Genomic DNA, 15632 nt, shown 5'->3' on the forward strand with positions numbered 1-15632 from the left:
ACTGTTCCTTTAAAGCTGAGCTCCAGCCATGGTCCTGCCCAGTGGGTAGTGCTGTTTCACTATTACATTTTCAATGGTGAAGGTCAGGCAAGTTCTGCAGGACGTCTGGGAAGGTACCTTTCCCTAGCGATTGAAAACACAATATTGAAGCACAACCCCCCCCCCCCCCCCCCGTCCCCTCCCCCCATGGTAACAATGCAGTTGGAGGATTCCCGCTCAGCTTAGAGGGAACAGGTTTTTTTTTCCTCCCTTGTCATTTTATTGTACATGTCTTTGATAGACTATGGAGCAGGAAGGCGTTATATCAGTTTTATAAATTTAAAAAAAGGTGAATGATATAAGGAAAAGAGGTTTACACCATTGGAAAGGCATAGGGTTACCATATTTTAGGCCGCAAAACCCCAGACACATGGCTCTGCCCCCTTCCACCTCCAGCTCCACCCCTTCTACCTCCAGCCTCACCATGTTCCTCCTCTAACCCCACCCTGTTCTGCCCAACCCCGCCCCCACAAAAGCCTTCTCTCTTCTTCCCTGATGAACTTCAACCGTGTCTGGAGGGCCTGGAGCATGCACGGATGTATGTGGCGTCATCCGTGCATGCTCGGAGGCCCTCCAGATGCGACCGGAGCTCATTGGGGCTTGCCAAAACATAAGACTAGCCTTACTGGGTCAGACCAATGATCCATCTAGCCCAGTATCCCGTCTTCGCAGAGGTCAATCCAAGTCACAAGTACCTGGCAAAAACCCAAATAGTAGCAGCATTCCATGCTACTGTCCCATGTCTGTCTCAGCAGGAGACTATGGACTTTCCCTCCAGGAACTTGTCTAGACCTTTTTTAAAACCAGCTACATTAACTGCTCTTACCATATCTTCTGGCAACACGTTCCAGAGCTTAACTATTCTCTGAGTGAAAAATATTTCCTTCTAATGGTTTTGAAAAAAGAGGACGTATCCAGGTTTTCCCGGATGTCTGGTAACCCAAGGAAGGCAGTTCTATAAGTGTGATAAATAAGAGTAACCTTTATGTATGCCCCCAGGACAGCAGGTGGTGAAACTGGACTTTAGCTGAACTCAGTGTGTGCCTTATCAGTAAGGAAAGCATAATGAGAAAAGTTAGGGAGTCAGCATTGGCAAAGCCAGTGTGCTAAAGGACACACCTTTAATTAGAAATTGTGTAGCTACAAAGATCGTATAAATTGGAAAGTTACTGAAGCTATAGAAACACACATGAAGAATTGTACTTCAAAGAGATAAAACTGTATAAATATGTATGCCTTTGTGGGTACACCATCAAATGAATTTGTCGGTGTGTGCATATGTCCTGCGCAGTTTTTGGCTCGCGTGCATTTGTCTGTGCGCATGATTGTCTTGTGCGTATTTGTCTGTGCACGTTTGTCCTTCGCTTTTTTGACGGGTCACCCCTTTGTGCTAAGGAGTAGAGCATTTTGGTAAATCTTCCTTGAGTTTTCTCCCCAGAGCAGTACTTTGTAAAGATAAACTGAAGACTGACTTCTCTGTTTTAGTTTTTAGCTTGCTTAGGACTAACCAACTAATAACTCACTTTAATAATTGTGCCTTGAGCCCTTGTTTCTTCAAGTGGGCCCTAATATCATGCAGTGAGAATCTAGTCTGTAACAGCATCTGAGAGCCCAGATTCAGTTATAAGATTTTAGCATAACTCGACTTGGTGTAATCAGGGCTTAATTTATAGAGAAAAGGAGGTGGAACTGGGGATTTGGGGAGGGTTGTGCAAGAGGCAGGAGCAACAGGAGAAGAGGGGATGAATTAGGGAACAGAGTGTTCTCTGCTGGGCTTTCATGACACCCCCCTGCCCTCCTCTTTCCTGCAAGCTGTCTGAAAGGAAGAGACTGGAGCCCCCCACCCCCCCCCCCACTCTTGCTGCTCTGCCTCTGCTAAGAAGCAGCAGAACTATGTTCCAGGCCGTTCCCCCAGAAATTAAACTCTGGGTAGTGGCATAGTAAGGGGCATGGGGGGGCAGACTGCCCCGGGCGCCATCATGGTGGGGGGCACTGGAATATCTCCACCCCCAAACGCATGCCACATTCACGCCCTCTCTCCCCCCATACCTCTTCAAATGTTTGCCAGTGCCAGCAATTTCTCCAGCCTCCTGTTCACACCGGCCTAGCTCCCCTCTGAAATCACTTCCTGGTCATGGGGCCAGGAAATGACATCAAATTGAAAGCCAACGCCAGCACGAGCAGCAGGCCGGAAAAGCTGCTCACGCTGGCGAAGATTTAAAGAGATACGGGGGTGGGGGGGTGGGAAGGGAGGGCACAAGTGTAGCATGGGGGGTGGGGAAGGGGCGGGAGTGCAGAGAGGAGGGCGCAGGGGCATCAACTCCCTGTGCACCTCCTACCCTTGCTATGCCACTGATCCCGGCGTAATTATGGTCATGTAACTACACCAGGAACATGTGTAACTTAGAGCAGTGATTCCCAACCCTGTCCTGGAGGAACACCAGGCCAGTCGGGTTTTCAGGCTAGCCCTAATGAATATGCATGAGAGAGATTTGCATATGATGGAAGTGATAGGCATGCAAATTTGCTTCATGCATATTCATTAGGGCTAGCCTGAAAACCCAATTGGCCTGGTGTTCCTCCAGGACAGGGTTGGGAACCACTGACTTAGAGTATTCTGTAAGCATCATGCATAAGTGAGAAGCATGCCCATGTTCTGCCCATGTGTACACCCTGCCTTTTGCGCTATTCCACTTGTGTGCACCGAATATGCACGAGAGATTTGCATGGACTGTCTCAATTGCATGCAAGTCTAGCTCATGAATATTCATTGTGGATATCCTGAAAACCCGATGGGACTAGGTATGTCCCGAGGACTGGGTTGGGAGCGGCTGGCACAAGTGCTGGTTTATTGCACATATACACAGGCACCTGGTCATAGAACAGCCCTTCCCATGTCTTTGGGTGTGAATGATATATATGGAGAAGGTTTCAGAGAACAATATGGAAGTTTGTGGAGGTGTTTGACCATGGTAGGCAAGTGACTGGCTTTTAATAAGGGTATCACAAGAGATTCATGGTGTCATTTATGAATTATGGTTGCAGTGTTCCCCAGAAGGCCAAGGAATGTGCAGCTTGTCTCCCGCAGCGACACTGCTCTGGAAATCTCCTGGGACCCCGGCTTCAGTGGAGTCTATCCTATCTATGTCTGCACAGTGCAGGTAAATTGGCATTCCTTGTATAGCAGAGTGGGAGGTGACAGGAGATAGGGAGCAGTTCATGCTATACAGGTAAAGTGTCGGTTCTTGTATAGGTTAGCGGACAGTAGAAACGGACCCACTCATATCTCCATGATGCGGGTTACCTGTCATTCATTGTGTAGTTGAAGTTTCTTAGCATCAATCCCATCCATATGTACAAGGTGCCACTGAAAAGTTCTCAGCCCAACCAAGAAGAGAATGATGTGGAACTTACAAGCTATTCCACATTTTTCTTAACACTTTTCGTTTCAGTGAGGTAAATGGGCACAAGTATAGGGAAACCAGGCCATTGTGATATAGTTGATGAGGTTGATGAGGCTTATCATTTAGCAGGCTAAATATTGCCTTTAACTAGATATCTTCCAGCTCCACTCCTGGACCATTCTGGCACTGCCTAAACAGTGCTAAGGCAGTCTCACCAGATTTTCAGGGGCACAATCTGATGTGGGCTACCGAAAATCCAGATAAATCCATCTAAGTCAGTAGTCTCAAACTCGCAGCCCGGGGGCCGCATGTGGCCTGCCAGGTACTATTTTGAGGCCCTCGATATGTTTATCATAGTCACAAAAGTAAAATAAAACAGTTTCTTCATCATATGTCTCTTTAGCTATAAATTGCAATATTATTATTAAGACTTAGCCAAAAGGAAAGATTTATAAACTATAAAGAGTTTTACTTCATGCAAAATTGCCATTTCTTTAATAAAGCATTGACTATTTTTTCTGAGGCCCTTCAAGTACCTACAAATCCAAAATGTGGCCCTGCAAAGGGTTTGAGTTTGAGACCACTGATCTAAGTGGATGGGGCTGTTTTATGTGATGTTAAGATGTATATTTTTTTTTAAGTTTTTAGTTTTGAATTGATACCATAAACCAAAACCAAATATGACCTTTAGAGGATGCATTGAAGTGCCCCAGTATTGTATATGAGATATGACTTTATGTTTTACTTGCCCCCTCTTTTACTAAAGTGTGCTAACTGATAAGCGTGTGCTAATCGAATTAGCGTGTGCTAAACGCTAACGCGTCCATAGACTTAACATTCACGAATTAGCGTTTAGCCCACGCTAATCAGTTAGCGCACCTTAGTAAAAGAGGGCCTTAATGTTTTTGGAGTCAGCATGTATCGGCTTTTCTGAACTGGTTCTTTTCCAGGGACACTGTTCTCCTTCTATTTAAATTATTTCATTGTTTAAGCACATATATTTGGTAATATGAGGAGCAAAAGGTGAAAACTGAAACCGTTTTAGGCTCTCATTTGTCTCAGTATTAGTGCTGGGTGAGCACTAGTGCTGCCCGATTCACGATTCGAATCAGTTCACCGATTCACTTCGGGTGAATCGATTTGAATCGATTTAAAATAAAAATTAAAAAAAATCGGCTTCCCGATTCGGACCCTACCCCCCCCCCCCTTGCCCCCTAGAGCAGGAGCGGCAGCGGCACTCTTGCTGGCCGGCCGCTGACGCACCTGCTGTTGCAGCCTGCACAGAAGATCGCAGTTATAGCATCTTTGCAAACTGCATTTAGCTGTTTCCTCTACTGCGGTCCCGCCCCTCCTCTGATGTCAGAGGCAGGATCGCGGCGGAGGAAACAGCTTAACGCAGTTTGCAAAGACGCTATAACCGCAATCTTCTGTGCAGGCTGCAACTAGAAGGTAAACGATGTGGGGAGGCCAGGGGGAACACAGAAGCCTTCCCGGGGAGGGGGGGATGGTGCGCAGACCTTCGGAGTGGGGGGTGCATGCCTTCAAGGGGGGACAGGCCTTTCAAGGGGGGTACAGACCTTCAAGGGGGGGACAGACCTTCAAAGGGGGGACAGGCCAGGGATGGTGGCATAGGCCTTCAGGGGGGACAGGCCAAGGATGGTGGCATAGGCCTTCAGAGAGGACAAGCCTTTAATGGGGGACAGACCTTCAAGGGGGGGAACAGGCCTTCAGGGATGGAGGGACAGACCTTCAGAGGAGGGGGGGCCCTGGTGTAGAAGTACATGGAGGGAGGGAGGGTAGGGGGGGTTTAAAGAGACGTGCATTTGCTGGACTTTGGGGGGGAAGAAATAATGGGTCTAAAAATAGAGGAGAGGGAGAGAGATGATGGACAATGGGAGGGAAAGAACAGTAAGGGAGAGAAGTTGGACACAAGGGATGGTGTGGAAGAGGGGATAGAGATACTGGATAGGAGGGTAGTTGGGAAAAGAAAGGGAGAGGTGGTGGACCCTGGGGTGGTGGGGAAGGTGGGAGAGATGCTGGATGAAAGGTTAGTTAAGAAAAGGTGGATCTGTGGATGGAGATGAAAAAAAAAGAAAGATGCCAGACCTCCAGGGGAGGGAAGGGAAACGGAAGGGGAGGACAGAGATGGCAGATGGATGGTTAGCACGGAGAAAGAAGAAAGAAGGAGACCCTGCTAAGCAAGTTATCAGAAGACAACCAGAGCCTGTGACCAACAAGATTTGAATAATGACCAGACAACAAAAGGTAGAAAAACTAATTTTATTTTCCATTTTGTGATTACAATGTGTCAGATTTGAAACGTGTATCCTGCCAGAGCTGGTGTTAGACCGCAAACGTGAGCTAGGATTTAATAGAGAGAGAAAAAGTCTTTTTTGTTTGTTTATTTTGTTTACACCACAGCGCCAGTGTGGTTAGGAGAAGGCAAAGTGGGTGAAGAGGCTATAAAATAAACCCACCAGGATGTTTGAATAAAACACCCAATTGGGCAGGAAAATTGAATCAAATCGAAAAACCAATTCAATAGGCTGAATCGAATCGAATTTTTTTTTCCTTAATCGGGCAGCACTAGTGAGCACTTTCATTCACGCCTCTGTCACACAAAAATATTTTGGAGAGCCATTTCCCTGGTGGTGTCCTGCTCTTTTGGAAGTGAGTGTAGCGTAGTGGTGTAGAGCTATAGCCTCAGCACTCTGAGGTTCTGGGTTCTGCTCCTTGTGACTCTGGGCAAGTCACTTAATCCTCCAATGTCCCAGGTACATTAGGTAGATTGTGAGCCCACCAGAACAGATAGGAAAAATGCTTGAGTACCTGAATGTAAATTGCTTTGAATGTGGTTGTAAAACTAGAAAAAGGTAGTATATAAGTCCCAGTCCTCTTATTCCTTCCCTGTCCCCCTTATTTTTTGCTCTTTTTCTAGAAGAGTATTTTTTTTTTTTTGTGATCTTTAGAGAATACTACCATAACAGATAATATACGTGTGTAGTATATAGGTACAATCACTTCATGTACTGTATAGTATTCAGTAAGGTATAAGTGTGAGCCCTTCCCATGCCTCATCCAGGCCCCGATATGGCGAAAGTAATAGACCTCACAATAATTAATTAAAAAGACAATAATAAACATATTAACCAAAATGTACAAAAAAGCACTTAATAAATTATCAAACATCTCTCAGGCACTTTAGTTTAGATTGTGAGCCTATCTGGGACAGAGAGGGTAGTTCAATGTGCCTATTATATTATTAGCTTTGTAAACCGCTTAATACTCATGTACAAATGGTATATCAAATTCAATAAATACAATGCAGTGTTCTCCCCAGGGCCTTTCAGCCGGGCGCTCCGCCCAGCTAATTTAGATGAGCGCCCGACTGTAATCTCGATCGCAATCCTGTTGCTGCTGCCGCCTTCTGCTCAACATTTTTTAAAAAACCCTTCTCACCGGCTTGGAGATTTACCGGGCTGACTCGGCACAGCCTAAATCGCAGGAGCCTGACTTTTTTTTTAGTTTTTAACGCCAGCAAGCAACTTGAACCCATGCTCCGGGGCTCTAACATGTGCAATGCCGCTTCTCTCCGAAACCGGAAGTCACGTCCCGAGGGGGGAAGAGAAGGCAAGTCGGCATGCACACACCCCGGAGCATGGGTTCGCTATAGGAGACAGGTCAGTTTACAACTTGCTCTTGCTTGCTTTGGGCTTTCCTCGCTGCCGGGTCCTGCCTACTTTCTGTTTCCGTGAAGGCAGGACCCGGCAACAAGGAAGGCCCGAAGCAAGCAAGAGCAGTGAGTTGTAAGCTTCCCTCCGTTGCTGATTTATGGAAGTTAGGTCAGCGATGGAAGGAAGCTTACAATTTGCCTTAGTCCAGCCCTGCACAACATGCTGCCCAAAACGGATCTCACTGCCGATGTGGCTCTCACTCCGCTCTCCTTTGAAGATCAGCTCAGGAGGCAAGATTTAGCCCAAGATCAGACGAACATTAAAGGGCATTTGAAGGCATCTGAGCAGATTGAGGAGAACATGTCCTGTTTTTCCATGCCTAAAAATACCACCTTGTCTAATGTAATCTCTGATCAGATCCTTAAGAGTAATGCAACTATGTATGCTGGACAGTCTCCTCCAGTAAACAGAGCTTTAAAGCCTGCAGCCATACAGAACCAGATGGTCAAAGGGCTCCGAAGTGTAGTATTGCCAAGGGATCTGTCTCACAAGTTTCTGCTGCTGGCAGATGTAAACACAGCACAAGAAATAGAGACTTGTGGCATTCTGTGTGGAAAGCTGATGCATAATAAATTTACTATTACCCATGTAATAGTACCAAAGCAGTCTGCTGGACCAGACTACAGTACAGTGATATGAGGAATATGGAAGAATTATTCAGTGTTCAAGATCAACATGATCTCCTCACAGAAGAAAGACGGAGAGAAAGAGAGAGACCTGGACCAAAGGGGAAAGACAGGAGGCAGATACTGGAGAGGGGGAAGGAGATAGAGATGTCAGACCATGGGGTGAAGTGGGAAGGAAGGAAGGAAGGAAAGGAGAAGAGAGAGATGCCAGAGCATAGGGGAGGGGTGGAGACAAAAAATGGAGAGGGGTTGAAGCTGAAATAAATCATGTACAAAGGAGAGAAAGGGCACAGGATATAGAGTTTATTGAAGGGACATAGAAAGAAGGAAGATACCATATGGAACAGAGAGAGGGCAGACACTGGATGGAAGAGGCAGAAAGGGTGGACAGTGGATGCAAGGGGCAGAGATAGGTGGCACAGGATATAGAGTTTATTGAAGGGACATAGAAAGAAGGAAGATACCATATGGAACAGAGAGAGGGCAGACACTGGATGGAAGAGGCAGAAAGGGTGGACAGTGGATGCAAGGGGCAGAGATAGGGTGGACAGTAGATGGAAGGGGTAGAGAGAGGGTAGAGGCTGGGTGGAAGGGGCAAAGAGAGAGGACAGATGTTGCATGGAAGGGAGCGAGGACAAATGCTGAATAGAAAGAAGAGGGTGAAGAGAAGATGACTAAAGCAGAAACAACAAAAGGTAGAAAAAAAATATTTTTGTTGCTTTACATAGAATCAAGTAGTATTGTAACTGTATTGATTAAAATTTATCAATAGGAAATGGAAATAAGGCAATTTTGGGGGGAATAAACCCCTTTCCTCAGGTCAGGACAGGATACCATAACAGCTGTATACTGTACTGTCTTGAAGAAAGATTTGGCCTCTGAAAGCTAATTGAAAAATAGATTAGTCCAATAAAATGGTATTTTCTTATTTCTCATTATTTGTTTTATTTATATTGGTTAATTTGTAAAGTGGTGACTTATGTAGAAGTTTTTTTCAAATTTACATCTACTGTCTTTATATTTTGTACAGTATTAGGGGACATGTGTCACTGTTTCTGTGGTGTTGCATTGTATGCAGAGTCTGGTTTCTTGGTTCAGTTTAACTTTTGTCTACATATTTCTATTTTTAGTTTGTGATTATTCCATATTGGTTGAGGGTGTATCTGTGTTCTGTGTGTATGAAAAGGACATGGCTTTCTGTTAGCATCGACTATAGGATCAATTGACTGTGTAGGATCTGGTTTGTTTAGTTTTACAATGCGTGTGTTGGTGTTCTAGTGCTCACTGCAGTGTTTAAGATGCTGCCTTTTCCTAGATGCACCCTTATTGTGTGATTCATGGATTATTACTAAAAATATCTTTTTTTATATATAGAGGAGGGGGTTGTTAAAAAATGATTAGCACTGGCTGTCATATATATTAGGTACACCACTGGATTTAATGACCCTATTCTAACTTTACTGTTGACGTAGGTGTTGTCCCCTCCAACACACAGACACACACATTATAAAGAATTAAATTAAAGTTGTATTATCATCAAGCAGCTTTCAAATGACATTATAAGCAAATAAAAATAACATATTTTTAATACATTGCTAATTATTACCTGCATCTTTACCTATACTGTTTTGCCCTAGCTCTTACTTTGCACTATAGCAAAATAAAAAAGAAGCAGATAAAGATCAATCACACAGGTGCCCTTCAAGGCTCAATAACACCTCTCCATAAATTATGTGGAAGAGGTCTGGAAGTGGGAATAGAATCTATTTCATATCCTCAGTGAGACCTCAGGAAGGAACCTAGTGATCAAAACATTATTAGAGGTGTTGTACAGCCATTTCTTGTATGACTGGATGAGCTATATTTATCTTTTTTTTTTTAGTTGTTTAAATTCATGCAGAAATAAATGGTTAGATTGAACCTAATGACTTCATTAACGCATTTCCCTTTTTTAAACCTCTATACTATTTGAAAGAGGGTGAATATCTAATTATTCACTTCTAGAATTGGATACTTCTTAAATTTAGTTAAAATATTCTGGCACAAGTGTCAAACCTTAAAAAAGGAAGTCATATCGAGCATTGGAAAATAATAATAATTAACTAATAAAAATAGTATACATTTAATTTTCCCCACTACCAAATTTTCATGCCACCCGGCTGGAAAAAATTTCTGGGGAGAACACTGCAATGCAATATTAACCAAAACATATATGTCTTTGCTGTCTGAGCAATGGACAGCCAAAGATACTTGATAAGAACTAGCATGATAGGCTCCCATCATGGCTGCTGTGCTAACATTATAGCTGCGGCCTTCTTCAGAACCATAAGCGCCAAGTACTTTTCAATGATAGTCCTAAAACAGCAGCATAAAGAATCTGAGCAAAGTTATTTTGTAATTAGAATCCATATGGCTTCCGAAGATGAAAAAATGGGGGCCTGATAAGTGTAAGAGTGGATAGCGTACCTGGTTTTAAGAAAGGTTTGGACAAGTTCCTGGAGGAAAAGTCCATAGTCTGTTATTGAGAAAGACATGGGGGAAGCCACTGCTTGCCCTGGATCAGTAACATGGAATATTGCTACTCCTTGGGTTTTGGCCAGGTACTAGTGACCTGAATTGGCCATCGTGAGAATGGGCTACTGGGCTTGATGGACCTTTGGTCTGACCCAGTAAGGTTATTCTTATGTTCTTCACTAATATTCAGTTGTAGTCAGTCTGCCTCTAGCAGAACTTAGAAAAGATGTTCAGAGAAGGACAAAAATAAGATAAAAGGAGATGGACCAATTCCCTTATGAAGAAAGACTAAATAGGTCAGAGTTCTTCAGTTTGAAGAAGAGATGACCAAAAAGGCACATGATAGACATTTACAAAATCATGAGTGGGATGGAATAGATAAGCAGATAAGTTATTTGCCCTTTGAAATATTAGGACTAGGGAACATGTCTTTAAACTTATAGATAGCAGATTCAAGACACATTTGAGAAAGAGTTTTTTTGTTTTATAGACAATTAAGCTGTGGAATTTGTTGCCAGAGAATGTAGTCAGTGGTGTAGAGAGGGTGAGAGGGGCCCGGGGTGGAGGCAGCCCTCCCCCGCCCCCGTCTCTGCCCCCTGATCCTTCCCCAATCCCCCCTGCTGCACGTGCGCCCCCCCTTCCCTTCACCGCCACAAGTAACAACTTCCACGTGCTCCTCGTGACCCTGGCAGCTCTCCCTCTGATGACACTTCTTATGTGCGGCACTTCTTATGTGACATCAGCGGGAGAGCTGACACGATTGCGAGGAACATGTTGAAGTTGTTGCTCGCGGCGGTGAACAACTAGAGGTGCGGAGGAAGAGAAGAGGGGTAAGGTGAGGAAGAAGTGGAGGGGTCAGAGAGGAGGAAGGATGCCGGAGCCCCCCCCCAACATGGCACCTGGGGCAGACCGCCGCCCTCGCCCCCCCTTACTACGCCACTGACTGTAGTCAAGACAACTAGAATAATTGGTTTTAAAGAAGATTGGACAGATTCCTGGAGGAGATATCCATAATTTCAGCTTGAATTGGGGAAAACCGCCACTTTTCTGTTGCAGTTTTTTGGCGCTTCACAATTGTCCCCTGAGGAAGGTGATGTTTTTGCCGAAACTCGGATCCTAGCCGGGACTTTGGGCATTTTGCTTGTTTTTAACCTTGATACAAACTGCTAATAAAGAACATAAGAACATAAGAATTGCCACTGCTGGGTCATACCAGTGGTCCATCGTGCCCAGCAGTCCGCTCATGCGGCGGCCCCCTGGTCAAAGACCAGCGCCATGAGACAAGCCCTGCCTGCGTACATTCCGGTTCAGCAGGAACTTGTCGAGCTTGGTCTTGAATCCCTGGAGGGTGTTTTCCCCTATGACAGACTCCGGAAGAGCGTTCCAGTTTTCTACCACTCTGGGTCAGACCAGTGGTCCATCATGCCAAGCAGTCTGCTCACATGGCAGTCTGTAGGTCAAAGACCAGCGCCCTAACCGAGACTAGCCCTATCCACGTACGTCCTTGTTCAGCAAAAACTTGTCTAACTTTTTCTTGAATCCCTGGAGGGTGTTTTCCCCTATGACAGACTCCGAAAGAATGTTCCAGTTTTCTACCACTCTCTGGGTGAAGAAGAACTTCCTTACGTTTGTACGGAATCTATCCCCTTTCAACTTTACAGAGTGCCCTCTCGTTCTCCCTACCTTGGAGAGGGTGAACAACCTGACCTTATCTATTAAGTCTATCCCCTACCTTGAATGTTTTGATCATGTCCCCTCTCAATCTCCTCTGTTCAAAGGAGAAGAGGCCCAGTTTCTCCAATCTTTCCCTGTATGGCAGCTCCTCCAACCCCTTAACCATCTTAGTCGCTCTTTTCTGGACACTTTCGAGTAGTACCATGTCCTTTTTCATGTACGGCGACCAATGCTGGATGCAGTACTCCAAGTGAGGGTGCACATGGCCCGGTATAGCGGCATGATAACCTTCTCCGATCTGTTCGTGATCTCCTTCTTTATCATTCCTAGCATTCTGTTCGTCCTTTTTGCTGCCGCCGACGCACATTATGTGGACGGTTTCATCGATTTGTCGATCAGAACTCCCAAGTCCCTTTCCTGGGATGTCTCTCCAAGTACCGCCCCCAGACATCCTGTATCCAGAGATCCTGTATCCGGATCTCTGACCACTCGGTTGGATTTGACATCTCCAGTGCCTCTTGTTGGATTTGCAGTGAACAACACGAAATATTAGGCCTCAGTGGATCTTTGGTCTGATTCAGCACTTATGTTCTTACAGATTCTTTTTTTAAAATATATATTGAAGAGGTGAGGGGTGGTTTTAATTGTGGAGCTAGTTCTGGTGGCTTGTGTAGCAGATCTCTCAAGAAGAGTTGGGGGCGGAGGGCAACCCAAGAGTTGGGTACACAGCAGTACAGTGGGGACCGTAATCGAAATGTATAGATCTCCTTAAGATAATAATAATAATAATCGGTTTATATACCGAAAGGCTGTAAAGTTCTATGCGTTTTACAATAGTTAAAAAATAACAATAAAAGAAGTCGAATAGAACTAAAAGAGTTAAAAGCCAATAATTAGAGACACTAAAATGATCAAAATAGTGCATAATAAAATTTTTATGAATTAGCTGCCTAAATACTTTGAAAACAGATATGTTTTTAGATATCTCCTAAATTCCCCATAAGTGTCAGTAAGAAAAAGCAATTGTTCTAAATCCTTACCCCTTAACACTGCTCGATATGAAAAAAGATTTTGATGATGTTTTTAAAGTTTACATCCTCTAACAGGTGATAAAAACAAAATTCAGATGTGAGTTTCTCTTATGCCTGTTAGTTGCAAAAGAGAAAAGTTCAATTATATATTTGGGAGCTAAACCAAACAAAGCCTTAAAACAGAAGCAACCAAACTTAAACTTCACCCGCGCCTCCATTGGCAGCCAATGCAGTACCCAAGAGTAACATAGTAGATGACGGCAGATAAAGACCCGAATGGTCCATCCAGTCTGCCCAACCTGATTCAATTTAAATTATAATTTATTTATTTATTATTATTTTTTTTTTCTTCTTAGCTATTTCTGGGCGAGAATCCAAAGCTTTACCCGGTACTGTGCTTGGGTTCCAACTGCCGAAATCTCTGTTAAGACTTACTCCAGCCCATCTACACCCTCCCAGCCATTGAAGCCCTCCCCTGCCCATCCTCCTCCAAACGGCCATACACAGACACAGACCGTGCAAGTCTGCCCAGTACTGGCCTAGTTCAATATTTAATATTATTTTCTGATTCTAAATCTTCTGTGTTCATCCCACGCTTCTTTGAACTCAGTCACAGTTTTACTCTCCACCACCTCTCTCGGGAGCGCATTCCAGGCATCCACCACCCTCTCCGTAAAGTAGAATTTCCTAACATTGCCCCTGAGCAGCAAAGGATCCCTGATGGTTGTCTCTGAGCAGACACTCCAAATTCTTTCCTCAAAATAATGCCGAGAGCAAAAAGCAACATAGTTCAATACAGTAAAAACACAATAACTGAAAATTTTTCCATAGAATGTCAACCACCACCATCTAGGTGAGGAAATAATATCATTGAAACCACAATTGCAAAACAAAGGATGGGATGCCTGGAGCATGTGTCATATGGGTGCCGCTTGAACTCTGGATATAGTTCATGTTTCTGTTTTCTATGGGTTAGTCGCACTTCTCTATTCTTGGGACTTGGCCTTTAGGATGGACGGTCACTCAGCTCCCGTGTCCCTTCCCACATGCAATGTTTCTCAATAGTTTACCCCTCCCCCCCCCCTCAAATGCTGATTTTTGTGAAACTCATAACCTCTGGCGTGCACTTCACTGTGTGTCCTATGCCATCTACCAGCTCTGACTTTCAGAACGACTGAAAATAAACTACTCAGCCCACTTTTTTCAACAAGTATAAACCAACCTGTTTCAGGAGTACATATGTAGATCAATTTTGAGCAGAATACGTAGGGCCCAATATTCAAAGTGATTTAAGTGGGCTTTCTGCCACCTAAGTGGGGATATTTATTTATTCAATTTTCTATACTGTTCTCCCAGGGGAGCTCAGAACAGTTTACATGAATTTATCAAGCATTTTTCCGTCTGTCCCTGAGGGCTCGCAATCTGTCTAATGTACCTGGGGCAATGGGAGGATTAAGTGACTTGCCCAGGGTCACAAGGAGCAGTGTGGGTTTGAACCCCCAACCTCAGGGTGCTGAGGCTATAGCTTTAATCACTGCGCCACTTGTACTGCGCCACTTACTGGGCAGACTTGTACGGTCTGTGTCTGTGCATGGCTGTTTGGAGGAGGATGGGCAGGGGAGGGCTTCAATGGCTGGGAGGGTGTAGATGGGCTGGAGTAAGTCTTAACAGAGATTTCGGCAATTGGAACCCAAGCACAGTACAGGGTAAAGCTTTGGATTCTCGCCCAGAAATAGCTAAGAAGAAAAAAAAAAAAAATTTTAAATTGAATCAGGTTGGGCAGACTGGATGGACCATTCGGGTCTTTATCTGCCGTCATCTACTATGTTACTATGTTACTATGCCACTCTAGAATTCAAAATGTAACAGAAGTGAGCCAAGTATAGGACAATGAAGCTATTGTGACATCACCGATGAGGTTGGCTCTTAGGCATTGGTGGAATGAAGCATTGCGATGTCACAATACCAGCTCTGGTTATCAGAGGCTGAAACTCTTCACACTGTTTATTTATTCAGTTTTCTATACTGTTCTCCCAGGGAAGCTCAGAACGGTTTATATGAGTTTATTCAGGTACTCAAGCATTTTTCAATGTTTGTCCTGGTGGGTTGGAACCCACCAGTCTATCTAATGTACCTGGGGCAATGGGGGAGGATTAAGTGACTTGCCCAGGGTCACAAGGAGCAGTGTGGGTTTAAACCCACAACCTCAGGGTGCTGAGGCTCTAGCTTTAACCACTGTGCCACTCTAGAAATCAAAATGTAGCAGAAGTGAGCCAAGGATAGGACAATGAAGCCATTGTGACATCACTGATGAGGTTGGCTCTTAGGCATTGGTGGAATGAGGCATTATGATGTCACAATACCAGCTCTGGTCTGGTTATCAGAGGCTGAAACTCTTCACACTATTTATATATTCAACTTCTGGAACTGAACAAATCACCACAGAATAATTCAAAGACAGAGAAGTACTTATCTAATACAGTGGTACCTCGGTTTACGAGTAACCCGGTTTGCAGGTGTTTTGCAAGACGAGCAAAACACTCAGCAAACTTTTGACTCGCAAACCGAGCACTGCCCCGATCAACGAGCACTTACAGGGGATTCCTCTTC

The 15632-nt window shown here is 44.4% G+C and overlaps 1 protein-coding gene across 5 annotated transcripts in view; it reads left to right on the forward strand.

The window, feature by feature from the left end:
• The window catches only part of AXL (AXL receptor tyrosine kinase), a 246106-nt gene that overhangs the window by 148031 nt on the left and 82443 nt on the right, over window positions 1–15632 (forward strand). For all 5 annotated transcript variants that reach the window (XM_033956315.1, XM_033956312.1, XM_033956314.1 and 2 more), the window contains one exon: window positions 3085–3200. In XM_033956315.1, coding sequence (XP_033812206.1) covers window positions 3085–3200 — 116 coding nt within the window. The remainder of the gene's footprint in view (window positions 1–3084; window positions 3201–15632) is intronic.

Source organism: Geotrypetes seraphini, chromosome 8 (assembly GCF_902459505.1).
Source record: "Geotrypetes seraphini chromosome 8, aGeoSer1.1, whole genome shotgun sequence".
Classification (NCBI taxonomy): Eukaryota; Metazoa; Chordata; class Amphibia; order Gymnophiona; family Dermophiidae; genus Geotrypetes; species Geotrypetes seraphini.